This window comes from Aphelocoma coerulescens, chromosome 20 (assembly GCF_041296385.1).
Source record: "Aphelocoma coerulescens isolate FSJ_1873_10779 chromosome 20, UR_Acoe_1.0, whole genome shotgun sequence".
NCBI classification, from domain to species: domain Eukaryota; kingdom Metazoa; phylum Chordata; class Aves; order Passeriformes; family Corvidae; genus Aphelocoma; species Aphelocoma coerulescens.
Window position 1 is genome coordinate 14,108,612 of NC_091033.1, and position 27,611 is coordinate 14,136,222.

The 27,611-nt window shown below is 43.4% G+C and overlaps 1 protein-coding gene across 3 annotated transcripts; it reads left to right on the forward strand.

The window, feature by feature from the left end:
• Nucleotides 1-892: 892 nt before the first annotated feature.
• On the forward strand, nt 893-27,354 carry ZNF217 (zinc finger protein 217). Of its 3 annotated transcripts, none has more exons than XM_069033899.1 (6): nt 893-975; nt 14,818-16,613; nt 18,704-18,829; nt 19,661-21,241; nt 24,534-24,653; nt 25,835-27,354. In XM_069033899.1, the coding sequence occupies exons 2-5, from the start codon at nt 15,215-15,217 to the stop codon at nt 24,641-24,643; spliced, it is 3,216 nt and encodes a 1,071-aa protein (XP_068890000.1). In that variant the 5' UTR covers nt 893-975; nt 14,818-15,214; the 3' UTR covers nt 24,644-24,653; nt 25,835-27,354. The 3 variants fall into 3 exon arrangements, with proteins under 3 accessions (XP_068890000.1, XP_068890001.1, XP_068890002.1); XM_069033900.1 differs by lacking the exon at nt 893-975 and adding an exon at nt 1,492-1,666; XM_069033901.1 differs by lacking the exon at nt 893-975 and adding an exon at nt 8,877-9,040.
• Nucleotides 27,355-27,611: the final 257 nt, after the last annotated feature.

Genomic DNA, 27,611 nt, shown 5'->3' on the forward strand with positions numbered 1-27,611 from the left:
GCCAAGTGGGATACTCGGAAATGTGTTTTAAGTCTTTGCCTGCCGCACTGAATTCCTCTGTAGTGGAAGTAGTCTCCATCCCTCTGGAGCAGAGAGAGCAGCTGGGTGTTCTGACTGTTGAAAAAAATGAAATATAGATGAAACCCTTGGCCTTTTTGGGGCAATTTCCACAGTCAATCTGTGTATCCTGTTCCCCTGCTGCTTGGGCAGCCCTGATGTGTGCCAGGCCCACCACTGGGCACTCGGGGATCATCGGCGCTCCAACCACACGACAAAAAGGGTTGGGGCCATCATCCTGAGTGGCCCACCCAAGGATGCCAGAGATCAGTACTTATAAGGTGTATCGGCTATAATGACGTTTGTGTCTGGGTGACACTGGCTCTGTGGTGCTGCCCTCCGTTTGTCATTCCGGCAATGCCCATCGGCCAAATCCAGCATCACGATGGGCTAAGCCTGCCTCATGATGGCTCACGGGGAGGTGGCACAGAGGGAACAGCACTCACAGAGTCACAGAATAACTGGGACTGGAAGGAACCTCTGGAGATCACCCAGCCCACCTGGAGTAGGTGACACAGGAACGCGTCTGGGTGGGTTTGGGACATCTCCAGAGAAGGAGACTTCCACGCCCTCCCTGGGGCAGTCCCAGGGCTCTGCCACGCTCCACGGGCAGAAGTTTCTCCTCACGTTGGGGTGGAAGCGGCCGTGTTTTGGTCCGCGTCCATCACTCCTTGTCCCGTCTGAGGGACGGCGCGTGGCCAGCGCTGGGCGTGGCCGCGGGGCGCGGCCAGCGTTGATTGAAAGGCGCGGGGCGCGTGGCCAGCGAAGGCCCCGCCCCGTTCTGGGCGTGTTCCCCGCGCGGGGCGTGCCCGTGGCGGGGGCGTGGCCCGGGGCTGCCCGAGCAACAGCTGCCGCGGAGCCGTTTACAAACAGTGCCCCGAGCGCGGCGCGGCCGCTCCCCCGCGGCGCCTCGGTCAGGTGAGGCAGGGCTGGGGGGCACCTGCCGGGGGCTCCGGGCCCCCTCCTCCTCCTCCTCCTCCTCACCTTCCTCCGCCCCGCCGGGGGCACCTGCGGGAGGCGCAGCCCCGTCCCTCGGGCGGCCTCTGCCGTGAGGGGCCGGTTGTGCGAGTGAGCGCGGGGGGGCCGCTGCCGCCGGGATGTCTGAGGGGTACGGGGCGCACCCCCGCCCCACCGGTTTGAAGCGGGGCTTAGAGCCCCCCCCCTCCCCCGTCCCCGCGCTGTCCCGGCGGCCGTGGGGGACAGGAGGAGGAGGAGGAAGGGCAGCGCGGGGCCGGGGGAGCGGAGGAAGGTCCAGGTGTGTGTGGCCGCGCCGGCCCCGCCCGCGGCCGCAGGTAGCGGCCCCTCCCGCCGCCCCCTCCCCAGCGCGGGGCGGGCGGAGCGGCGGCGGCGGCCGGAGCCCTTCCCCAGCTCCCTCCCACCCCAAAGTTCGCGCTGGCCCCGCGCTCCCGCCGCCGCCGCGCCGCCGCCGCCCCCTCCCCTGCCGCCCCCGGGACGGGGCCGCGCTGCCGTGGAACACCTGGGGGGTCGCTCGGGCCCCCCCGAGGCGCCGGGCCGGGGCCGGGGCCGATTCTCGGCCGGGGTGGGGGTGTGCAGCGACAAGAGACTATTTCTTTGTGAGTCAAAGATGTTCCTGGAAGAAGGATTTGTAGTAAGTGGCTCATGGGGCGGAGGGGGGGGTTGTTAATGAAAAGTTTATTGATCCGTTTTGCCAGTTTTTGTTTCATTTACCTTTGTCTTTCAAAGACCGAAGCCTTCCCGATCATTTATTTAGCATCGTGTTTCTTTTTTTTTTTCTTTTTTTTTTTTTTTTTAAAGGGGAATAGGAAGTTTAGAAAATAAATAAATAAGCCTCAACTGACTTCTCAAGCAACAAAAGAGGTTGCCAGGCGAGGACAATAAAATTCTAGAATATCCAGAGATTGGATTTCATTCCTGTTCCGTGATACCCCCTGGACTTTCTGTTTTGGGGTGTGAGGCTTTTTTTGTTTGTTTGTTTGTCTCCCACACAGAAAACCTGCACCCAAAGTAAGGTCTGTATGTTCTCTAATGAGCCATCCCATAAAATGTGCTGTGTGACTCCCAGTAAGTATTTGAATTGAAGTGTAATAGTTTTGAAGTGGTGGGGAACAAAAATCTTTCTGTTGGGTTATTGATCTGCTGATGAAAGGCGTTTGAATGTGAAAAGGGTTTAGTTTAGGGGGGTTGTGTGTTTAAAGGGGTTTTTTTTAAGGCTTTTTTTTTTTTCTCATTTTTGAAATGACCTTGAGAGCTTTAAAACTACATCAGTTTCTACCAGTGGGTTTGAGGGGGAGGCAGGAGCAGAAGAATCTAGTGAAAATCGAAAATAGAAATAGGAACTGAAGTATAGCTGCAGTGAAATATTTTCTTATAGAAGTATGTGAAAAGGGAAGTTTTTGTAAGAATGTGTGAAAAAGAAGAGAGGGAAATAACGCAGTTTCAGATGCGGGAGGGGGGGAGAGAAGGGAGCATATCATTCTTCACATTTTATTAGGCCGTGAAATGCAGGAGTGATATGATCTGGAAGACACAGAAATAAAACGCCTAACTACAAGTTGAATAGCAGGCATTGACTTGCTGACCAATGCTTCCATGCTTGGTGGGGGCTGGTTCTGTGGCTGCAAAGGTATCAGAGCACAGGGCTATGACAATGGCTTGCAAATGCTTTAACGCCATGTTTTATTGCTCTTAGGAGCTCTTATTAACTGGAGGTTTGGGAATACGACTAAGACTTTAATTTGGGATGTCCACACTGAGGTTTCAGCCTTTCCTTGGATAATAGAAAAGGACAGTTGCAAATAAGTAGGATAAACTGCATTCTTTGGCAGAGGGGGAGGGAAGAGGGAGAGGGCGGAGGAGGGTTTTTTTTTCTTCCCCTTTACTAGTTCTGTAACTGAGTCAATATTTTAAGATCTGTAGCAGGAATGTGGCTTTGTGATCACTGATCTTTCTGCAACGTGTTTTTTTTAATGAGCAATCTCGTCATGCTGAGCAAAATACTTGGATTTTCGATCTCACAGCTCTTTCCTGAAACCAGCATCTGAGTTTTCAAGTTTTGCCTTTAAGTTTTTCAGGGTGGCGAATATGAAAAACAAATAACTTTAGAACCATGGTTATTACAGTGCTTATTGATTGGCTTGGCCTCTAGCCAAGCAACTCTTCTGCATGCACCAGAGTTGCTGATTTAAATTCTGTGGATTCTTTTTCATATGTTAGTCTTTTTTAATCTTTGAACAGCATATATGGCAATTTAGGAGCAGTAGTTCAGTTTTTAGTTAAGGTTGTTCAATTATGTCTTCATCGCTTTGGAGTTGGTTGAATGACTTGACATGAGATTAAGCACAACAAAAGAAAAGGCAGGGGAACAACAGCTGCCTTCCAGTACCAGAGCTCCAGATTCTGAGCAGTTCAGCATTTTACCTTTTGCTATTACGTGGTGTCAGGTTTAAATGTGAATATTTCTATTCTCCTTTACAAGAAGCTCAGGCTTGCTGATAACACATCAGCCACTCAAAGCCTGGATGTTCGTGTTTTGGGGGTTGTTTGTCTGCTGCATTTTGAAGAAAATGATCTGGGATCTGATACTGAGGGGTGAATTGATCTCATTAACTTTTAAGACAAAAGTAGCAAACAGTCCCCACTAGTTAGTACTTGTTTAGTTACTGTGTGGTAAGAACTTTAAGGTGTGTCCTTAATGGCAACTGACGATTCTTGCAGCGAAGCCTTGTTTATTTTAGGTAGATGTTTTATACAGAATTTCCAGTGGGACAAATTACTCTACTGACTGCACTTACTCTTTCTGAAGGCTGACTGTGAGCATAAGAGAATAATTTTGCCATGCTGCAATCAGGATATATTTAAAAATTGAAGCCATTAAGTTTTGCTGTGTATTTTAAGGCTTTTCCTGCTTCCTTTGTTTAAACATTCTCAAACAGTGCATATCATCGATGAGTTTAAAACATTCATATGGCACTGTTGGGGCCAAATTTAAAATTTAAGTGAATACCGACGTTCTTGTTGATCAGAATAGAAAAAGCATTTATTTAAATAAGTGGATGTTTTCTGGTTTTGAGTGTGGTAAGGAGGCTATATTGGTATCTTGTAAACAAAGTTTCATATTAAGTAGTCTTTAGAGAATGGCTTCCAGGCTTTGCATTGGAGGATTTCTTTTTTTTCCCCTCTTTAAGTGAATAATGTTTTTTTGGTTTTGCTTTGTTTTGGTGGAGGGATGGGGAGAGCAAGATTTAGGGTAGGGGCTAGAAGGAGCGGGAGATAATAAACTTTTGCACCTTTTAATCAGGCTGTCTTACACAAAAGGCTGCTTGATTCTGGTTTCCCCTTTCATTAGATCACACTCCAAAAATTCCTTTTTGAGCACTTATTTCTAACCTTCAGAAATATCTTCTCTTACCACTGTGTTTTCATTTAGAACTATGTTGATAGATTAATATGATATTTTATACAAAGTGCTAAGTTATTACTTTGATCGGGGAAAATTATTTTAAAAGGGAACTGTGGGTTTCACTTAGACTTTCAAAACAGTGATTACAGTAAACTTTTAGTTACAAAAAAATCTGAGAGTTTGCAGTTAAGAAGCTCTGGGGAAGTGTTAAGTAAATTTTAACTTCCCTTTGTTCTTTGGGACTTTCTGTTGTCCCAGCTCTTTCTAACCTGAATCTTGATTGGGAATGCATTGTCCTAGGAAAAGATTCCATCCAGTGTATATGTAAATACACTCCCTCTTTCCTGTGTTATGAAATGCTGGCATATGGAAAGAGCAGCCCCCCTTTCCCCAAGGTAAAATGGGCTGAGCTTTCTTTTCTTTGCAAGAAGCTGAAAGAAGAGTTTGACCTTTGAACTCAGCCTCACATTTCCACGCTGCTTTCAGGATGATTAAATAACCAAGGATATTTGCCTGTGTCTTATGCTTATTTATCTCACTTCAAATGTTGTAATATGTAACTGTTGAGGTATTGTCTTTAAATATAGCAGGACAGTGCTTTTGGTTGCAGTAGGGCTGCCATGTGCCAGCTCAGCTCTCACTGGGGAGACTCTGCATTTACAGCCCCCCTCAGAGACTTCCCACATCTCATATCTGCATTATTTGCGAATGGCTTTTTACTTTCAACCGACTTTGGGGCATTTCTGATTCCTTCCCCCCTCCCCTCCTCCCCCCCCCCCCCCCCCTTTTTTTAAGGTGACTTTAGGAACAAAAAAGTTTTTCTTCCTGGTGCATGAATGCGCTGAGGGGATTCTGCTGACTACTGTATGCGTGCTTTGAGAGAGATGTGACTCATTCCACAAGAGATTTGCAACTGAATACAAAAGTAAGGAAAAGGATATGACCAAGCTATGTAAGATTCTCAACACATGTTGTATTTTAGGATTAAAAAAGCTTTTTCAGTCTATAAACTTAACTTGGTTTTTATGTGGTTCCAAACAGAAAGTTGCTCTCTCAAAATAATTTGCTTTTAGAAATGAACTTTTTTTTTTCTTCAGTGAAATTGCCAAATAATACCCTTTTGTTGCTGATGAAGCCTGTTTATGCCAAATGTGGGTGTATGTCAATGAGAAAAATACATTAAAACTTCTACTGTTACAATCATATGACTTTGGTCAGAGCATAGTTTATAGCTTATCATAAATCTAGCACTCTTGATTCTTCCTTTTTTTTTTTTTTAAGTGCTGTGATAAGAGCAGGCTTTGCAGTTTCAAAGTAGAACAGGGTACATGCCTGGAAAAATGAGTTTGAAATTAAAAATATAGGTGGCATAAGTGTTTGGAAACACAATGAGGTGGAATTGGTTATCAGCGTGCCTTGAGGATTTCAAAAGAAAGTACAAGAGGAAATGTGGTTAGGATATGCAGGGAAATCTATGTAGATCAGGGTGACTTCAAGATTGGAGCAGAAAACCATCCAAGCAGAAGTGAATAATTGACTGGATGGTGCTTTCCTATGTGCTGCAGATTTTATGTAACTAAAAGTATCAAAGTCTGAGTTTGTTTATGCGCAATAGGTACACTTGCATTGTCACTGTAATAAAGGGAGTGCAGTTTGCCTCTGATTGAGCTGCATCAGGGAAACTGAGGCCCTTGTGCTGTGCTTACACTTTATTGTGATAGTTGAGAACTATTTGGGTGAAATCCTGAGGTTCTCTTAGCCTCTCTTGGTACTCAGGAAGAAGCAAATTAGATTTGCTTAGATTTACACCAAGGAATGATGTTTGGTACAGTGTAAGGAAAATGGATGTAAAGGTGGCCCAGAGAAGCCTCAATTTTTGTTCACCTTTCCTGTTTGTTTCTAACATTTTTTTGTTCTTATGCTGACAAAATTGGGATCTGTAATTGCCTGTTTTGAAGCTCAGTTCCTTGCAGATGCTGCCTCTCCTTTACAGGCCAGCTTGGCCCTGTGCAGCCCAGGCTGTTGGATACATCATCCCACACACCCCTGGAGCCCACTGGTGAGGGATAATGTAAGGCTGGGTAACTAAAAAGTCTCCATCAGTCTCTGGGAGATCTCCCACCTGCAGGGGAGAAAGGAGGCAACTGCTTGAAGTGTCTATCACTTCTGTATTTTAGTACCTTGAGATGCTAGTCCAGGGGATGACAGAACTACAAGTAAATGTCTTTTCCCTGCACTCTGTATCTATTTCCATCTTTCAAGACTGACTTTTGCAAGCACCTAATTGTGGATGTGTTTGAGAGTGACAACTTCCAAGTGCTCTGCAGAGGAGAGGGATCAGATACTGCTCCGTTCCTTCCAAGGTGCAGCAGTTTGAGCTGTGTCGGGTCAGAGTTGGATTCAGAGTTGAAGCCGGGTGAGAGCACTAGGACACATTAATGGCCTTAACAAAGGGAACTCTTTGGAAGTGACCACTTCTCTCAACTTCAGGAATAGTAAAATAGTCTCTTTTCCTGTTATTTCACCTGTGCTGCCCAAAGGGATGCAACTTGCCTGTAACTGCTACAGAGGAACTCCTGGCTCTTGAGTAATAAGGAATTAAGTCTAATTTGGTAAACTGAATTTACCACTTTGTAGTTGTGGCTGCTGGAGAGACCTTGCATCCCTCTGCCAAGAAGTAAAAAAAGTCAAATTTGCTTTTAAGGTCTCTGAAAATACCTTCTTCTAAATGAAAACCAAGAGTAAACATACAAGGCAGTCTGTGTAAGGTGAGACTGACTCAACAATAAAAATGTATCACTCATTCCACTGAGAGCCTTTACCTGCTGTGGAGAGAACAATAAACTGTTTTGTAAGGTAAGGGGTCATTGCCAGTTTAAGTGCATGTAACTTCTTGATTTAATGAAGTTGCATCATCCTATAGCAATGGTGAAATGTGTCTCAGACTTATTTAAAATAGGATTATTCTTGTGTTTTTCAGCTTTTCTACAACAGGTATTGGCCACTTCTGTTGTCTAAGGTACACTTTGGTTTTGTTGTTCCTGAGAAATGCTCTCCTAATCGGGGGGAAAAGAAAAAAAAATCCGGCAGTTTGAGCAGTCCATCTGAACTTTAAAAGTCAATACTTACTTGTAGTGCTTCCTCCTTTAATGCCAAGAATTAGTCTCTTTTATATTTGCTCTTGCTCAGTGGAGGAAAAACATGTGCAAAATGCTGCAAGCTTATATGTTCCCTGCTTTAAAAGGCCTGATTGCATCTTTTGATAGAAGAGGCATTCATTTCACTGAGGAGACACACTCAGCTCATCCATCCTCTGCCAAAACAGTTAGACATATAGCCTTCAAGAAAAAGGGACTCCACAGGAAAAGGTTTTTTAGAGAAAGAGGATATCCTTTGTTTTTATTAGTATAGATGTCTGAGATGGGGGGAGGGAGCTTTCCTAATATTGTTCATTATTAACTATGAGTTATTTTCCACTGGTGATTAAAATCCTGTTTGCGAGACTTCAGGGGGAAAATGACTCGCATGTGTGTCTGTTTTATCTGACTACAAAAGGGCTTTCAACACAAAATCTTTCTGAAGTGTGTGTGCAGAAATGCCTGGATAATAACAGTCTTGAATTCTGTATACGTCTCACTTTGGTTGTGTTCTTGTGAATTGTTCTAGGATCATTGCGTTGGAAATCTCTGTGGTGTTGTTAGAAGGGACTTGTAACTGAGCTTCTCTCTTAGAGAGGATAAAAAGGATAAGCCATGAAAACCTTTCTAAGAGTTTAAGTTTAGGATAACTTTGAAATCTTCAAGCCTGAAGGATGAAGACTAACGAGAGGGACTTAAATTTGCAGATTGAGGGAGTGGAAATTCCAGTTTAGGGTCATCTTTTATGTTCTCTTTTCAACCTGAACCATCTTCGTTTTGATCTTTCCTGCAACTGAAACAAACAACTCTCTTCCTCCCCTTCCTCCCCCTGAATCTCCATTTCCTTTACAAGTGCTTGTGGTAGTTCTTTATCAGGCTGAACTGTTAACAAAGTATTAAAAACAGTTTTGTGCTTGCACAGTTGGTATAAAAGGCTCGGTGTGGATGAGAAGCAGCATTGGGATCGCTCACGTGCTCCTCTACTAACAAAGAACACTCTGGGAAGTTGTGTGAAATGATCTACTGTTAAAAGATGGGAGTAGCTGTTTCCCTCCCTAGAAAGCAGCAGAATGCCCAGTAATGAGGAATAATTCATTGGCTTCTGTGCTGGTCTGCAAAATCAGGTTTTATCTGGGCTGGCTGTTATAACTTTTCCAGTGTTATCGTTTTGAGTCGCGGGCAGTGGATACTTGTATTCTTTGAGAAATAAGGTCATGGTCTGTGGAGCAAATACTCCATCATCTTCCCTAAATTTAGGGACTATCCCTCCTTCAGACTGGGGTAGCAGAGGCATTTCTGCCTCACAGAGGAAAGCCCCTCCTGGCCTGAAGTGTGACACACGCATTTCTGCTTAAGCGCAGAAAGGAAGTTCCGCGGTTGCCATAAAGCCCTGCTACCTGCAGAGACAGCCCTGAAATTGCACGCCGTGGATTTTGGAAATCTGACTCACCTTTTGGGACAGATGGTGAGTGAGAACCTCACGATGACACTTGGCTTCAATTTCTGACTAAGCGTGGGAACTTAGGAATGCCAGGGCACACCAGAACTTCCCCCAGCGTGGAGCTGGGGTCACTGCTGGCTTCTGCAGACACTGCCAGGACACTGAAGGGGCATCTCAAAATCTGGGGCTCCTGAATATTGTTAGGAACTGTTTTAGGGTGCTGTTTGTGCTTAACTTTGTAGGTACGGTGCAGCTGCCTTAGTTTTATGCATTGATATATATTTATATTAAAAAACATTCTAAATAAGATGAAGTTCAGCCTCATCTCAGGTTTTGTTTGAGGATTTGAAGTTCTGTTTATTTGTGCGTGAGCTGCTCTGCCTGTGATCAGTGTTACACCTGAACACAGCTGTGCCCAGATAAATAAGATAATATACATAAGGTAGTTTTTATTTGTGGTCTCAGTGAGGAAAAAGTGATGTTAACTGGCTTGTTTTATCTATGTTCCTTAGGCAGAACTGGAACAACTACAGCAAATCTTTGAAATTGAAATAATTTTAAAAAAAGGTGTTAAATTTGTAATTTCCAATAAGCAATCAGCAGTGTAAAATCTATTTACCAGCAGTCTGTTCTGAGGCATAAACACACACCAAGAGGAAAGAACAGGTCATGTAAAATGATTCTTGATAGCCTGAAACTTCTTGAAACATGAGGGAAACAGAAAGGTTTTTATAAGTGGAAATGAGAGTTGCATATAAGTTTCTCAAGTCCAATAGACCCAGTAAAAATTAAGGTGGTTGATTTGCAGCAGCTGGAAGCTGGTCAGCTGAACAGCGGTAACTTTGCTGCTGGCCTTGCATTTGAGAGTCTAAGAGTTTGTTGAGGTAGTTGGGTCTGAGTTTTTATCTGCCAGAGCAGAAAAGTAACTTTAGTGTCCTGGATTTGGCTGTGACTCTTCAAGTTTTCTCACTTCTCTTTTTCAGAAAGTGTTGCAGCAACTACTTTAACTTCTGTAATTGTTCCAGCTTGCTTTTTACAGTTTAACAATAGCTTTGCAGCACAGAATTAGCAGGGAATAGTTGTTTTCCCTGAGACTTGCCATGCAACTTTTATTCCCAGTGCCTCTGTAATGTGTTTAAAATGGGAAGTTCAATGGTTAGACTTGCTATTCTCCGAAAGGTGTGTCTAGAGTTTTTATTACATATTCATGGAAATTTTGAAATACAGGAAGTAGAAATGCAATAAAATTACTCCTGATAGGTCATTTCCCAAAGAAATCTTAAAGACTGTAATATGTTGTCTTTAGTTGTGTAATTTAATAAGAATAAATTAAATTCCTCTACAGGCACTTAATTAAACTTTTCTCCATTTTAATAATCCATTTAAATGCAGCAGGGTTTTGGTGTGGTTCTTAGGTTGTGTGGCAAGTGCAATGAAAACAGGATGTTCTCATCTGTCCAGTGGAATCTTCATGTGTGTTTTGTGGTGTTTATAAATACAGTGGGTATCTCTGTGAACCTGCTGAAACACTTAGCCAAGGATGACTCAGTTGAGAGCTGAAGTTTGCTAAATGCTCAGGCTAAAACCTCTCCAGTAGTTTTATTCTTTCTTCTTCTCGATTTCAATATATTTCTAGTTGCATCAAGTGCAGTTGGTGGCACCCTGGAACTGAGAGGAATTGGTCACTTCTGAACAGGTCACTCCAGGAAAATCCCAGGGGTGCTGTGCAGGTTCCTTCTGCCCTGCTCACTCCTCTTGGAGCAGCCCCTGGGACTGTGGGCCCTGGGCTGGGCAGGAGGGACAGGGGGACATCTGCAGATGGTCAGGGAAGTCACAAGTGGGATTTCTTGACTTGTTTTATTGTGAGGGGCTAATTCATTCTATATTTTCAACCTTGAATTCATCTGTAGCAAGTTTATCGCTTGCAGCTATTGGAAGGATTTCCTGTTTTGTTCTCTTCCTTTACTCAGTATCTCTGATACTGGTGTGTCCTTTTGTCTTCTGAAAGTGAAAGAAGGCAGAAGAAACCCAGGTACTGTATTTTGTTAAGTTCATGCACAGACCTTCAGCCATAGTCACAGTGTTGCAGGTTGTCTACTTTTCTAAGGAAGCAACAGAACTGAGGCAACTCTGGACAGTTTTCCTGCTGCCTACGGGGTTTTGAATAACAGGAATGTAATTAATAAGCGTTTTTGGTCCTCAAATCCAAGGCATACTGTCTTCAGTAGGAAGAGAGGTTTGTTACTAGTGGATAAAATCCTGGTGGGGGTATCTGGGTTGTAGTTCCAGCCTGTGTTGGCTTGTCTGAACAGTGAGAGCATAAAATCCTGCCTACTTGTAAAAGCTGTGGATCTAATCAGAGTGAAGTGTGTAATCACCAGATGCAGAATAAGACTAGAGCTTTCTAACTCACTTCCTGACTCCAGTACTTCTATTGTATCTTCTTCTCAGTTTAGATATATTCCTGTCTAGTTGCATCTGCACTTTCCTTCAGAAATGCTACCTGCTACCCGGTCTGTAGGTGCTCTCCTTCTGCATATCCAAGAGCAATAGCTGCCTGAGCTGCAAAGAGGCAGTTCAGATTCCTGAAACAGGAATATCTTGCTCTGTTTGCAATGCTGCCTAGAGGATGAGCTGTGGCTGGTTCTTAGAACTGTTCAGAGCCTCCTGTTAAAAGCAGTGAGAGCACCGAGCAGTCAGCACAGCTTGGTGGAGGGTGCAAAGTGCTTTGATCCATGGCAGAAGTCTCCAAAGGGCTTGTTCAGACCTACTGATAGCCACTAAAATTGGCCCCAAGCTCCTGTTGAACTCCTCTCATGACCCAGGTGTTGGTGGTACACTCTGTGTTTGTGTGGTTGTGAGGACAGGTTTCATTTGTCAGACAGCTGAGATGGGATTGAAGCAGCCCTGTTTCCAAAGACTTACCAGAGAAAATGTTACTGATTGATTGAGGTGGATTTTTCACACATCAGTGACCAACCTGGGGCCTTCCCTAGATGTGATCTGTGCCTGTCCCTTAAATTCTAATAAATCTGGAGCTAAGGCTGTCACAGTGTTTTATCCTAGGCTGGGTTTGGGTAGGGCCATGTGTGGTGGCCCATGTTAGGAGCTCTCTTGTCCCTCCTCTCACCTCCCCTCAGAATGCCATGAAGGACAGGACACTGAGGGTGGATTTTGCTGCTTCTCATCTGTTTCCTTTCTCCAGTGACTTAATTCTTGTTGCTCTATTGTGTATTTGTTGTAGTGCCACAAAGTGGGAGCGTAACAAACCCTAGTTGGCTTTTTCTGTTTGTAGACATGAGCAAGGAAGTAATGGATGATGAATTCCAGCAGTTCACTTTGTGGGACTTCAGGCACCGCACTTTGGATCTGCCTTGATGCCCCAGAAATGCCTCTGGCCTGTCTGTAGGATGATTGTTCCACTTCTTCCTGCAGAGCACTTCCCTGTGGCTCTGAAAGCAAATGCAATCAACTCTTAAGTTTGTTCCACTTTTTTAATCTTGCCTGGATTTTTTTTTTTTTTAAATTTGGAACTTAAGTTATTTTCAGGCAGATACTCACTGAGCTTTGCTGCAGCATGTTGGGTAAAAAATACCTCTTAAAACTCCAGTAGAAACAGAACGAAAAGGCATGTTGAAACATGAAGTATAAAACATGCTAACCAGCAGCCTTTGATATGTTTTTTCCTTAGTTTTACAAAAGGGAAAGTTTTTTGAATACTTGAGCTTCAAACTTTGGTTATGGCTCCTTCATCTGCCTACAGGGAGTGAGGGAAGGTTTGAGCTGAGAGGAGAAGGGAGAAAGGCAAGGGCTGCAGTAGCAGCAGAAGTGTTACCCCTGAGCCTGAACCTGCCTGCTACAGGAGGTTTTTGAGTCATTGTGCAGAGAGGAAGTTTTAATCATGGCAGTGATAAAACTGAAAACGGGGATAAAGGGCGTAGTTAGAAAAGAGACTTTGGCTGCAGAAAATCCAGTTTCTGTCACCATCAGCAGTGATTTGTTACCTCTCAGACTTCCCCCTTAGCCTGCAAGATCCTCCATTTGTGTTTAGCTTAGAGTAAGTCTTTGGCCCAGGCCTGAAACAACAACTTGGGATAAAAAAATACTTACAAGCGTCTTCATATTAAATGTGCTGGTTGTGTAAACCTGGGTTAGAGGACTGGGCAGTGAAGAGACTTCAGGCTTTGGAGAAGCAGAAAAAAATGAAAGACAAGAAGCTGGCAACAATAATTTTCTCCTGTTACTGGCATTCTCGTGTGGTGGTGGTTTATTTTCTATTTTATTTTCTATTTTTACCCATCTTCATTAGGCCCCAGGATTTTGTGGTCTGCATGATGGGAAGGAGGTGCTGGCTTTCCAAATTAAAAGCAAGGAGTGTTCTCAGGGCAAGGCTGCAGGAAGTGGGTGAAGGGTTTGAGATGTTGGATCCTTGACTCCTGCCAGTGTGTTCTGAGGGTTCCTTCCTTAGGTGGTTCTCTTGCCTGGGCTGGTTTCTACTGAAATGGTGTTAGATTTAATGCCTTTAATGCTTTTTAGATTTAATGCCCACCTTTTTCTCTCCAGAAATTTTTCTGATCAGAAATTGCTGAGAGTCAACTGATAACCGTGTCTTTTATCTGCTACAGCACCTTCTCCTGGAAACCTTACTGTTGCACGGCTGTGGTTGAATTGTTGTCCTTTCTTTGGGTCAAATAAAGCAAAATGCTTCATTTTTTTCCATATAAAAGCAAGGCAGAGGTGGAAGTTGAGGTGAATTTTAAACCCCAACTGTGTGTCCATGTTTTCTGCTCTAAGAGTTATAGAGCATTATGTGTTTTGGGGCATATTAATTCAAGTCATGTGGTCACTGACCAGCTGGCTCTTAGGAAATAATTTGCCAAAGTTTGAGTCAGATTTTGAATGAATTCTTTTCATTAGCTATTACTTTATTTGGAAATGTCTCGGAATGATTTCTGTGCCGTTTGTATTAGTTTGCTAGACTTTTCCTTTATCCAAAAATTTCATCAGCTGGAGTCCTGAACTCCACAGAACTCTACTTTATCAGCCCAAAGAGTGATGGCCATGAAGTTGCTGCTAGCAGACATTACAACTTTAGTAGACATAGAGATTTAAATGGGAGTTGTGATTAAAGAATTTTCTTTTTATAATGTAATAGTTGGGCTCTGGGATGATTTAAATACTAAACCACTGTTGAAGAAACAGTATCATTAGTTCATACTGAACTTTGAGATGTTCTTATTGTACCAGCCCAAAACTGTCAGACATTGTAAATTTGTGGGTGATAGGAAAAGCTTTGAGTAGTGGGGCTGGTGAATAGTTCTTAATACAAAGATTTGTGCTGACATTTCCTGTGTACCAGAACTATAAAAGCTGATTCCAAGCTGTCTGGTCTTAAAAGCCTTTTGCTCAACAGCCTTTAGAGGACAGGCAAGTGAAGTTTTGCTGTGGTTTTACAGGTTCAAGGAAAGGTTACTTGGGCTGCTACGTTTGTTATGAATTCAGGAGAGCGTTGAAATACGGTTTCAGCAGCTTTGTATAACTGGGTAAGAGGAGGTTTAGAAGGGACAGAGAAAGTCTTGCAAGAAAATAACAACTGTAAACAGAGGGATGTTCAAGACCAAACGATTTCAGCTGTGGCAGGTAGAAAAGCGACCAAGTGCCTTCTACCTTTCCCTCATTGGCTCTTAAAAATATGCTTTGTTCTAAAGCACTTGGTGGTTCTCAGCCCTAATATTTTCATTATTTGGGAGACAATACTTCTATTTTGAAAAGTCTGACTAACTCTTTTCTCTCTTTCCCAGGTACTGGAGTTCTTTGTGGCACTGAACTTGGTCTTGAGTGTATTTTATCCAATGCAACTATTTGAAATGTTTGTACAACAAAACTAAGTGCAACTGACTGTATCTGTTGACTTGAAAAAGCTGAAGAAACAATTCAGAAAAACCTCATCCCATCACTGAGTGAACCTTTGGATACGTTTGCTGGGATGTGTGAAAGCACATAAAGCTGAAGAAGAAATAATTTTTTGCTGGTGGGGAAAAAAAAAAAAAAAATTTCCTGGCAGAGGTTTTCTAGGTCAGCAGACTTGTAAGCACATGTTGGAGAACTCTACAAGTGTCCTTACTGTGATCAGGGAGCACCCCCAAAGAAGTGCAGCCTTCCACTAAGACATGTAATAGGGAGCAGAAGGGAGGAAAGATGCCAACGCAGCCTCTCCTGGCTTACATGGACGGACCCGATGGAATAGCCAGCGCCGTTGGTGCCCAGATGGAGAACAGCGATGCCTCCATGACAATAAAAGGGACAAACACCATCTCCTACAAGAGCTTGCAGGAGAAGTTCCTCATGCAGGCTGAGGGCTGCATGCCCCTGGACTGCATGTTCTGTGATGAGACTTTTAAGCACCCCGAAGAGCTGGGGAAGCACGTGTTAACTCAGCACAGGCCCACGCTGTGTGAGCCAGCCGTGCTGAGGGTGGAAGCAGAGTATCTCAGTCCTCTGGATAAATGTCAGGTAAGAACCAACTCACCCTCACCGAGCAATGAGCAGGACAGTGAAGAACTTAGCTGTAAAGTTTGTGGGCAGACGTTCGATAAAGCTTTTGACATTGAGGCACACATGAAAAAGCATAAAGATTCTTTCACATATTGGTGTAATGTTTGTGGGCGAAGATTTAAAGAGCCGTGGTTCCTCAAAAATCATATGAGAACACACACTGGAAAACCTGGTTCTAGAAACAAGCACCAACAAAGTTCTGAAGGCCCCATAACAATAAATGAGGTGGTGCAGGAGCATGTAACTGAAAATGTAACGTCACCTTACAAAATTTGTATGGTTTGTGGTTTCCTATTTCACAATAAAGAGACTCTAATTGAGCACAGTAAAGTGCACACCAAAGAATCAGTTCCCAATGGTGAAAGCCCCCAAGTGACTGCTGAAGTCAATGCAGAAGAAACATCTCAAAACCAGGAATTTTTCCAGTTCTTGAACTTAAGACCAAATTCAGTTCCGGAAAAGGACAAACTGCAGAAACTTGCGAAGTGGATCGCTGAACTAGATCCTTTCACCACGTATCAAGCATGGCAGCTGGCTACCAAAGGTAAAATTGCAGTTGGCCATGGGCAGATTAAAGAACCAGGGCAAGAAGGAAGTACAGACAATGATGAGTCATCTTCAGATAAAGAAGAACTCTGTGAAATTTGGAATGCAAATAAAAGTAGCCAGGCTGAAACTACAGGGAAGTCAAAGGTAAATAAAAACAGCAGTTTCACAGGGAATGGTAACTTAACCCAGGACAAACTGAAACATCCCGCTGGTGAAGTGCCTTCTATGGAGATGGATTCTAAATCATCCCAGAACAAAGAGAAGCCAACCCACTGCTCCGAGTGTGGGAAAGCCTTCAGGACATACCACCAGCTGGTCCTTCACTCCAGAGTGCACAAGAGGGACCGGCGGGGTGATGGAGAGACTTCCACTGCTGCCAGGACCTACTGTGCCGATATCATTGCAAACCTGGAGGAAAACGGGGCAGCAGAGAGAATGGAAGGAGGCTCTGAGGATGGCTCTGAAGATGGGCTTCCAGAAACAATTAATTTAGGTGAGTAGCACTGGGAGCACTTCAGTTTGAAGTGGCTGTTATGAGTTGTTTAGGAACTCCTTAGAGCCAAAGAATGCGTTGTGCCTTTCTGTTATCTTTCCAGAACATGATAGGAAATGTTGAAAAACTAGATAGGGAATGTTACGGTGGGGGAAAGGGAACAGAGAAAAATGAGAGGGAAAGAAAGGTTTGGATGCTGCCGTTTTGAGGTCTTTGAAGTTGTGGTGGGCCTTCTTGCAGTTAGTTACTGGAGTCATGGAAACAGTTTTCGTAACACTGAGTTTAACAATCAAAAAATCATTGTTTACTCACCCCTTATCTCTCTCTAGCTTTACTGGATGCTTTGGAGTGTTCCATATGCCTTCTCATCCAGCACATGTTTTCAAAGAGTATTTTTAAAGAAATAATTGCAGTTTCACTTTTTCTACCCTGTATCTTGTAAGGGCAAAAAATGCTCGGTGCTCAATACCAGCAGTTTTTAAGACCCTGAGAAGTAAAGAATAATTTAAAACTAAAACTTGTCTAACTGCAAGTTCAGTGTTTGTTTTGAACAGTAATTTGAAAGCCTAAATGTCAGAGCCAGCATGTTTGAATCATTTGTGTCAGGGCACAGGCTGTTAATATGTGGACATGTATGTAAGAGAGGTTCATCTTTAACTCCTCTGCCTTGAAGGACTGCTGACAGCGTGGATGGCCTCCATCTGTATGTTACCCAGGATTAATTCTGCATGTTACAGTGTCCCAGAAAAGCAAGTGATACTGAATGATTCCTTAATTGAAAAAGATTGCATGTCAGGGGACAAAAAGAAAGTCTGGCAGCTAATCTCCCCTTCTCTGTGACATGCGCCCAGCCGGCAGTTCAGGAACAGACACTTGCATAATCTCAAGGCAAGACACGACGTACAGAATGTCCTGGCACCCACACAGGGCTGACTTTGCCATTTCTGGTAATGTGCAGCCCTTTATTTTGCCTCCAGGAACAAAGGAATGAAATGATTACCTAATGTGAAGTTGCTTGTTTTGTTTCTCAGTCTTATCCTAAAGCAGAGCAGATTTTGGTGTGAGCTGCTGAGTCACACCTCTGGAGACACGAGCTGTTTGTTCAAGTCAGCCAGGGCTGAGCCATGCGCAGCATTTCCAGGAGAGAAACTCTCCAGCAGGCAGGAACCTCAAAGAACTCTTTTAAGCTCTATTATATATCCCACTTCTTAGTCACACCAAAGGTCTCTTTCCTCTTCCTGGTTTCCAGTCAGCCTTGCTGTGGGTGTTCAGTGGAGTTGTCTGGATTTTCAGTGGAAGCTGCAGAGCAGTCGCCATGGCTGCTGGTGGTTGTTGGGTGAATTCTCTGCCATTCCGCCGTCCCTGCCGCCCTCCTGTGGCACCTCCTGCCTCTGCACTGGAGTGGAACCGCTGGGACATCCCTGGATTTGTACCTGGAATACACGGGTCACCCATTGGATCACCCTGGCACTTCCTCACTCCCTATTAATGAAGTAGTACTCATCAAATCTAAGGATGCTTATAGGAAATATTCTTCATCCAATCTAAGGAGTGTCTCTATGTAGACACTCCACTGATTAGCACAGAAATAATACCATCATTAGAATTAATTAATTAAAAAAATTCATCTTTGCCTTCCTTCCCCACCTCCCTGTGTTTGGCTGTGGTGCACAGAGCACATTTAGTCTGAATCATCCCACTCACACTAATTCAAGCATTTCCTTTAATAAAATAATACAGTTTATAACTTGTATGAGTATTTGAGATGGGCCATTCTCCATCAAGATCCTGTAGATCAATAGAGGCAAATTTTTTTCTTCTTCTTCTTTGAGCCCTTGTTCTGCATCTTGTTTGTTCTCTGGGCTCCTTGGTCACAGTCACAAACCACAGTGTTCTGGACAGAAACCTTTTTAACTCTCGTGCTCTCTGGTTACTCAGTGCAGCAGAACAGAGCAAAAGTTACTTGTAGACCATAGGATTTGACAGCAGTTCATAATTCTATGTTTTTCCTTAAAAACACCATTACTGTGTTCAACAAGACTGCAAATTTGCATTTGCTCTTCCTAATATGCCTGTATTTTCTCCCAAAGATAAAAATGAAGACAGTTTGGAAAGAACAAAAGTTAAAACCCTCGGAACCTCCAGAGAATGCAGCTACTGTGGAAAGTATTTTCGCTCCAATTATTACCTCAATATTCATCTCAGAACTCATACAGGTAAAGGGGGGGCTTCACCTTTGGGGGAGGGGAGGGAAATCTGCTGAATCCACTTGGATGGAACGTTTGGTTTTGCTTATGAAAAACATAAATTGCCTTCAAAATTCTTGATAGTAAGAACAAAGTTTTCTCTAATTCTAAACTGAAATCAAATAATTGCAATTAAAATTTATTTAAATTACTTACATAAGTATACATATTTCTGAACAGGGTTAATTACATTAAATATTGCTGAAACCATATATTTAAAATTTTAAATTTTTTCTGCTTTTAGCGGTGTAGCAAAAGTTTAAGGTTTGGGGTTTTAGTTTAAAAACCAGCCTCTTTCTCAAGTGTTAAGTTGGTTATCTGCCAGCTGCTGCTACCTGGGGAAAAGCTGAGTCTCTTTATCAACTCAGCTCCTTGTTTTGCATAGCCAGACAAACCCTTCCTACTCCTGCCTGTGTGCTCCTTGGGAAGCAGCTCTGTTTACAACTGAGCTGTCCCGTTTGTGTTGGGAATAGGACACTTGTGGGATGATCAAGGGCTGCAGCTTGTTGGGGTTGACCCAGAGTTCCATTCCTTGCTTATCTCTGCCAGACACGTTGTCAGCTCCCATCTCCATCCGTAGCCAGTGTGTGGAAACATCCCAGCGTAGCCAGAAGATGTCACTGTAGTTAGTAAAAGCATTAAGATACTGTTGTTTAAATGATTTTTGATGAGTTTGGGACTTTGGAGTGTGTGAAGGGGAGAGAAGAATCAATTTTAGTGTTTTAGAGTCCACATTATTCCCTTGTGTTTGTGATCGAGACTTCAGATCTTGTCAAACTCACTGATAAATCTGTGTTGCAGGTGAAAAGCCGTACAAATGTGAATTCTGTGAGTATGCAGCAGCCCAGAAAACGTCCCTGAGGTATCATTTAGAGAGACACCACAAGGACAGGCACGGTGACAATGCAGCTGATGGGAAGGGTGACAGCAAAGGTTCCCTGCGGGGTCAGGAGACGGCGCTGTCGCTGGCTGCCGATGCTGCTCCAGAAACCAAAAATTTGAAGAGGCTTTTTGATGGTGCCAAAGATGCTGAGAGCTGCCCACCTGCCAAGCAGCAAAAGGAAGTTCTGTCCTTGAGCAATGCAATAGGCAGCACAGTCTTTTTAAAAGTAAAGAACAATTCCAGGGAATCGAACAAAGGTTCTGTTTGTAGCAATCTGAATCAAATACCTGAGAACGTGCCCACTCCTTACCCGGAGAAACTAAAGGCTGAGAAGGAAACAAAGGAAGCTCAGCCTAAAAGAGAGAGAAAGGCTTCTGTGGCATCAGAGGAAGATGATGTCCAGTACATCTGTGCTTTTATTGGTGGCAAAAATGTGAATGATGTGCAAGAACGCACTGAGAACTACAAACGCAGACCTGTTGTGGACTGTCACGAGCAGCCCTTGGACTTATCCAGTAAGACTTCCCAGGAATGTTCAGTGGTTGCAAGCAGAGGCCTGCTGGCCCCCAGCACCTGCCCCTTCTGTACCTATAGGACATTTTACCCCGAGGTCCTCATGATGCACCAGAGGCTGATGCACAAGTACAACCCTGACACGGTTAACAAGAACGGCTACAGGAGCAAGGCCGTGGCCAAGGCCCGGCGCACGGGCTGCCCCCCGGCCCTGCTGGGCAAGGATGTGCCTCCTCTGCCTCTCCATTCCAATAAAAACAAGGCTTCCCCAAATCCACAGCAAAAACCCATGCAAACAGGGAAAGCCAAGCAATGTGCTCCTCCACAGAACAAAGCCTCTCTCTTCTCAGTGAGCGAGTCGAGCAGCACAGCCCCGAGTAACCTCAAGGCTCACAAACAGCAAAGTAATCTTGGAACTCAGGCAAATAACTACAGACAACCTCAGCAAGAAGTGCACTCCAGTTCCAGTATCTCTCCAGTACTGGACAGAGTGAAAAGATCTGAATCTAAAATCAAAGCTCTGGGTGCCCCAGTGACTCAGTCTGGTCTAATCAGCAGCAGCATGAATGGGGTTCTGGAGTCTCACCTCAACGAACCTGGCTGGGCTTGCCACCGAGGGAGAGACTATCTCTGTAGTAAATCTGGGAGCAATGCAACTCTGGACTATGGAGAAACCTCTTCCAAACGGATGAAACCCACTCTGGTAGCTGTGGAGCACCTGGACTCTCCAGTGGCTAATTACAGGAGATACGAAATGAGCAGATTCCGTGTTGCAAACAGATATGCAAATCTGCTACCTCAGGAATATCCTCGCACCAAACCCACATCCTCTCTTCTGCCAACCAAACAAGGGCTTCTCAGTGCAGATGATGTTGATCCTCCCAACGTACTGACTGCTCTCAAACCTTATGAGCCATACAGCTCTGGATCACTTTATGGTTCTTGTGGATCTAGCAATGGCCAAGTAACCAGCTCGACAGGAGAAGGTACAAGTCCCTCCTTCCTCCTCAAATCTCTTACGCTGCTGCACAGGGAGGTGAATGGGATAGAAATAAGTGTGTGCCCACCTTGAAACATTGAAAATATGTCATTTCACCAAGTCCAGTCAGTGCTTGGATTTCATATTTAAAATCCAGATTCAGCAAACTCCTGGCTTGGGGAATTAGGGATGGAATGTTTGAATTTTAAAGAGGGATCTGGAGTTCCTCGAGTTCCCCCCTCCCCTCTGCCATGGGTCTCTGATAGCAAACATGCATTGTTTGCTCATCAGAGCACTCCAGACATGTTGACTAATCCAGGATATGGAATGAGCCTTTCTGCTTAATATGCCAGAAGTCTTGAACATCTGGAATATTAATAAAACTTCTTACAAAAAAAAAGCTGTCGTGGACAATTGTTCTCTTCAAGAGCAGAAAAGGATGTATAGCAGATCATAAAACTGATTTAAATCTTAGACTTCTGCTCTTCAGTGGGGTTTTTTTTAATGTTTAACATTTAGTAGGAACAGAATACTTTGTTAAATCAAGACAACAGATTTCTGTTATTCTAATTATGGTGTAGTAATGGTCTGTGGAAACTTCTGGGCCTAGCAGAGATAAATGATTTGTGATGTATTGGGAGAACTCTGGTACTTTTACAAAATACATACTTTCTGTGTTTTATCCTTGGTCAACATTCTCAAAACTTAGCAGGAGACCAAGATTAAAAGGTGCTGGGTGATATTTAAGCAGTTGTCTGACTGTTTGTAGAAGCTGGTATTTAAGCTGAGGTCAGCATGGACTTAGCTACAAATATAGGACTTTGAATTTTGAAACGAAGATCCCATTATAAAAATGAATAGCCTGTGTGGGCTGTGTAGTCTTGAAGTCTGTGAAGTTCCTGAAGTCTGAATGCTCCCATTCTCTGGAAGCAGTAAAGTTGCTCTTCTGAAATAGGTCTGGGATGGTAACAAGCAGGGGTGTGTTCCCTTAGGTCAGAGCAAACTGCAAATACTGAATCCACTTTCATGAGGCAAAAAGAAATCTATTTGATCACTCTGTTCTGGTTTTTGTTTGCTTGTTTTAATGTGGCAGGCTTCAAAAATATATCACATTTATATAGAAATACGCAGTGAGTTATAGGGAAAGGTGAGGGAAAGTGACACAGTTTTGTGTCCCAGCTGGGCAGGGAGTGGAGAAGGAAAAGCACCACAGCTGAGTCACTGGAGAGGTGGGGAAATGGAGTTAATTCCTGGTTTCATGCAGAGCTTTGTCTGTGTATCCTGAATTGCTCTGAGAAGTGCAAAATGGGCACTGGGTTCTGCACAGGGGTGCCCTGGAACACAAGTGTTGTTGCTGACCTTGGGTTCCTGGCGATGTGAGAGGATGAACCTGTGGAGAGGGATCAGTGAGTGTGTGGAGGGATGGGGAGATGCTGTCAGCAGTGTGGGCCAGGGCAGCCTGCTGAATAGAGCTCATGCAGCTCTATTTTTAAACAGTGACTTCACTGGAATCCACCTGGCTCTTCTTTTGGAAGCTCCACCTGTGCCAGAGAAATCTCCGTGCTGGGCTTTGCTTCCTCTTCTTTGGTGCAAGCCTGGAGACACTGTGCTGCAGTCAGGAACTTTGCACTGTTTTTTGTTATTTAGAGCTCTCAGAACTGTGGCTGCAGATAATTTGACAGCATTGTTGTCATGGAAATGAGGATTTCTTTGTTCATTACCCAGTGCTGGCTCAGGGCGAGAAAAGCAACTTTTTATGGCTGTTACCTCCATGGAAAGACTTGTGAAACAAAGCCCCCCTCTATTGGGTTTTCTTAGCAACTTCAGTTAAAGCCTTGGGCAGGAAGATGTAGGTTTGTGAGGTTAATTTCTTAATTTTTCAACCAATTCGCCTTGAAGTACCGAACCCAAACCTTGATAACTATTGAGAGGGTACAGGGCAACAGGCAAGCAACTGGTAACAGTGTTAGAATTTTATTGTGGGTGGAGACTGAAAAGTTTATTGAAATCCTTCTTATGTTTCGTTAAAAAGCTGAACTGCAGCAGTTCCTGTAGACTTCCACTCCTCCAAGCTGTGTTGTGTGATACCATCTGCGGAGTTGTGCAGGTGCAGACCTGCAGCTTTCTGCTCTCTGCCTCTCGAACCCTGCTGATATTCTAAACCACGATGTCAAAACCTTTTTCTAAGGGCCCGTGTGCCTTGTGGCAACATTCTTGAGGTCCCCCGAACATGTTCTGTCGCATGTTAAATGCTGGATCAAGTTGTCAGGAGAATATGTTCCACTTGGCAAACTTGATTAAAGCATGATGCCTTCCCTTATTGCTTGTAAGCTTTGCCATCCCGTGTTGCCCTGAAGAGACAGAAACATTCTGAAACCACTCACTTTGTGTTATTCTCAAATTAGTTGCCTTTGCAATGGCAACATGTTATCAAGGATAACCTGTTGGCTGATTGATTTGGCAGAGGCTGCAAATTAAAGACAATTGCTCATGACACACTCCAATGGCTCCGTGGATTCTGTTGAAATATTAATTTAGCGGTGCCATTTTCATTTAATTAAAGCTCTCGAGGTTTTTTCAATGCTGCATTGCAAGCTTTCATGGAATATGGATGGCAGTTGGGCTTTTTGGATCCTGGGGGAGTAATGATTTCTGGACTTTTTGCCTTAATTTTATGAAGTGTTTTTGACTGCTTGCCTAAGCTAGTAAGACTTAATATGGAACAGGCATTGATTTCACATATATAAATCTGGATTAATGGTCTCAGATAAACATGAAACTGCCTGTATACTAGACTGAAAATTGCTTAACAAAGGTCTGCAAGTAAATGTGCATTAACACTCTTTAAAGTGTCACGAGTTCCGTATAATCCATGATGGCAACAATGAAGTATCCCCAGTTTCCCTCTCAAATACTCACTGAAAAATTCAGTTTTCAGACAAATGGCAGGAACTGAATTGGGCATTAAGGGTGCAGCACTTACACCTCCTTAGGTGAGGCCTCTGCTGTGGGATGAGTTAAACAAAGACATTTCTTCCTTGCAATAAAATGAGCAAAATTTGGAGCGGGACATGACGTGGATAAAACTTAGCACAAAGTTGTTAAATTATCTTTTCATTCTCCTTGTATTTATTTTGGATCCTGAATTTCATATAATGTTCTTCTAGGACTAGGAATATCTATAGTTTTGAGGCCTGATTTTGAGATGATCAGTCAAGGTATTTTGGATTCTGGATGCTGATGCAGACCTGAGAGTAGCAAGGAATAATTCTAACTGCCTTAAATGACTTTTTTTCCAGGAAAGAGATCGGTGTCATACCAACACTTACCCAGCAATCTGCTGCAGAAGAGAAGTTACGAGCCCTTCATGGGGAACACACCCTTCAGACCCAGTGACAAGAAGAACTGAATCACTCAAGGTAAACAAACCTTCTGAACTAATTGTTGCTTAAATGTTGCATGAGTTACTCGTGGCATCAAAGGTTCCTGCACAGCATGAGGAGAGGCTGTGAGTCTGAGCCTGAAAAGATAAAAATTTCCTTCTTCTTACAGCCAAATGCTGATTGTTTTGAGTAGTGGTAATGGTTTGTTTAATAGGTACAGAGATGCTCATTTTTGAAGAGAAATGGGAGGGTAATGCTAGATAAATATATTAATTAGTTCCAGTGGGAAGTGTTCAGTGAAAGTCAGCAAGTCAAAGTGAAGTCAGAAAGTCAAAGTTCAGTCAGTCCCTGAAGGTGGAGGAGGAGTGGGGTGTGGGGAAGCAGAAGTGAGAGGACGTGCCTGTGACACGCTTGGTGGGTGCTGGGGGAGGCTGTGTTGGTTGGGCCTTGAGGAGACACAGACGTTGCTCACTCTGCCACTGCTGAGAGGGAGCTGAGGGTTTCCTTACAGATTCTCTTTGTGACTCCAGAGGTGATTCCAGATAGTTTTTCCTCTGTTTGAGGGAGGGGAGGGTGTGCCCTCCTAGGGAAGCAGTCCAGTGAAATCTTTACCCTGGTGCTTTGAGTTCATCTCCTCAGTGCTGCAGCTCTGTCTGAGACCTGAACACCCCCCTTGTGTTTGCACCATCCCTCACTGCTCAGGACAGAAGTGCTCTGTAGGACTGGAAATAAATAGATCTGTTTGCCTTTTTCAAACCCAGAGCTACAGATAATTTCCCTCATGCAAATTTAAGGAGCATGTCTGGAATGCTGTAGCACTTTGGCCAGCACACATGATGTTACGGAAAAATTTTGGGAGCAGAGCTATCTAACATCAAGCTGACAGCTTTTAAAACACTTTTATTTCTTGGTATTCTTCTAATTCTCCTGCTCTCATTGTCCCCCTGCTAAGCATAGTTGTGTCTGGTTGTGCTGTTAACTTGATTTCATGCCTGAAATTCTTTTTGGGGCTGAGCATCTTCCAAAGTACATTTGATTGCCAGCTTTTATTTAGCAAATAGAAGATCCAGACTTACATGGCAATACCAATTCTTTAGCAAGGCTGTGGAAGGAATTCCCTTTGTTGTAAAGACACTCCTTACAACAGAAACTGTGCTGTATTATTTTATAGCTGTACACCACAAACTTAGTGTTCTTTTCTTCTTTCTTTCCCCCAGGTCTGAGGACACAAGTGCATATTCCATGGCGTTACACCTGCAGTTCATCCCCTGAGGAAGAGAAAACGGTGAAAGCTACTGAACTAAGCTGTGATTGTACTGTATATAGAAACACTACAGTTTTATAATACTGGTTCTTTTAACATTTTGTACCAAATAGCCATACAAAGTAGTCTAAACAATTGGGTTATGAAGGTGTGTGGAGAACGTATATCTTGACCTTGACTTTTGAGTATTTTTCATTAGAATTAATTGACCAAATATTAGGTAGGAGTTCTATTTTTACATACTTGAGCGCTGCTGGAGAGTTTCTCTTGGAAAGAATATATATCGTTGCACCTCAGGTAAACTGTAAATATTGAAGTTGAAATCCTGTTGGCTTAATGCTCTTTTTTCATAAAAGTGAAAGTTTCTCACCTGTTGGTTTTTTTCCTGTTGAACTATGTTAGTTTTTTAAACCAAGTTCCAAATAAACTGTCTGAAACTGTCCGGTTTATAAATGTTGTGAACATTAAAGCAACGGTGCTGGCTTTGTGCTGATCTGCCTTGGCTGGGTGAGGACCAGGACGTGCTGGAGGGCTCTGGTTCTCTGGGGTTGTTTCCAGCATGTTTTTAAATGCAAGCATGAGGCAATACTTGACATTTGGATTTCCTGAAATGTGGTTGGATTCTTCTCTTGGCTTTGGTTGCTGTTCTTCGGAGAAGCCTCTTAAAAACACCTCTGCCACCATCCAAACAGAAAATCCCTGGGACTTGCTTGAGAAACAGTAATAATCTTGATGTTTCGAGTGTTTTGTTCTGTACTAAGCTCCACACAGTCACATTTAGAGAAAAAAACTTCTTTGCACCGTTGTCCAAAGCTGTAAAGTCTCAAACAACAGACTTGAAATACGAATTTGGGATCTCCAGACTTCAAAATGGATGTGGCTGTGGTGGAGCCTACTTGACTGTGCTTGGAAGCTTCTTGATGTCAAGTCTTAGCATCTACTGGGTGTTTAAAATGAGTGAGAAATAACCTGTAAATGGGAGACTATCTCCTTTTATTTTTTTGTGAAGACAACAAGAGTTTTTTCTAATGCACATGCAGTTTAATTTTTGTAAAGGGAAGATGGCCAGTTACCAGCCAGTAAAGCAGAACTGTTGCATATTTTGACTTGCCTTCCTCGTTTCTTCTCATGAAGTTGTAGTTAAGAGTTAATTCCTTCTGTACCTGGCTTTGACTTCCATATATTTTAGTAAAACAAAAAAAATTAAATATTTTGCACTGTTCATTTTGCTCTCTTCCCTCCTACAGCAAATGTAAAATAGCAAAACCTAGAAACTCTTGTTTTTTCATTATGCAACTTGAGATGTTCCAGTTGTCTTGGTTCCTGTAAATGGGACTGGTTTTTAATGTCTCTGTAAACTGGCAATGGAATGAAGTGCTGTGTATCAGGAAATTGTACACTATTGACCTGTTTTCCTGTTCATAAGCTGAGCCATATGTACATAATCTAGATTTTTGTTTTCCTAGTTTTGCACTTTTATAGCCTATTTTTTGAAGATGAATTCACTTGGAAAAGGGTTAATCTATTTTTGTGTGTGATCTCTCCCTGTCCCGGAGGGTGCGTGGCTGTCACTGCTCCGCCTGTGCCACTCGGGGCAGGGCTGCTTTTTAACGTATTTCAGCAAACAGACCTAAGTTTTGTTTGTTTTTAATCTCCCTTCATGCTGGTACAGTGTCCCTCAAGGCTTTTTTTGGGGTTGGAATGGAAAAATGGACCTGAAGACTCCGTTC

Bases quoted from the DNA above. Each gene is read 5' to 3' on its own strand.
- ZNF217 (XM_069033899.1), top strand. From the start codon at position 15,215: ATGCCAACGCAGCCTCTCCTGGCTTACATGGACGGACCCGATGGAATA. The intron at 18,830-19,660 runs GTAAAGGGGGGG...TCTGTGTTGCAG, and splicing joins TCATCTCAGAACTCATACAG to GTGAAAAGCCGTACAAATGT. The intron at 21,242-24,533 runs GTACAAGTCCCT...CTTTTTTTCCAG, and splicing joins AACCAGCTCGACAGGAGAAG to GAAAGAGATCGGTGTCATAC.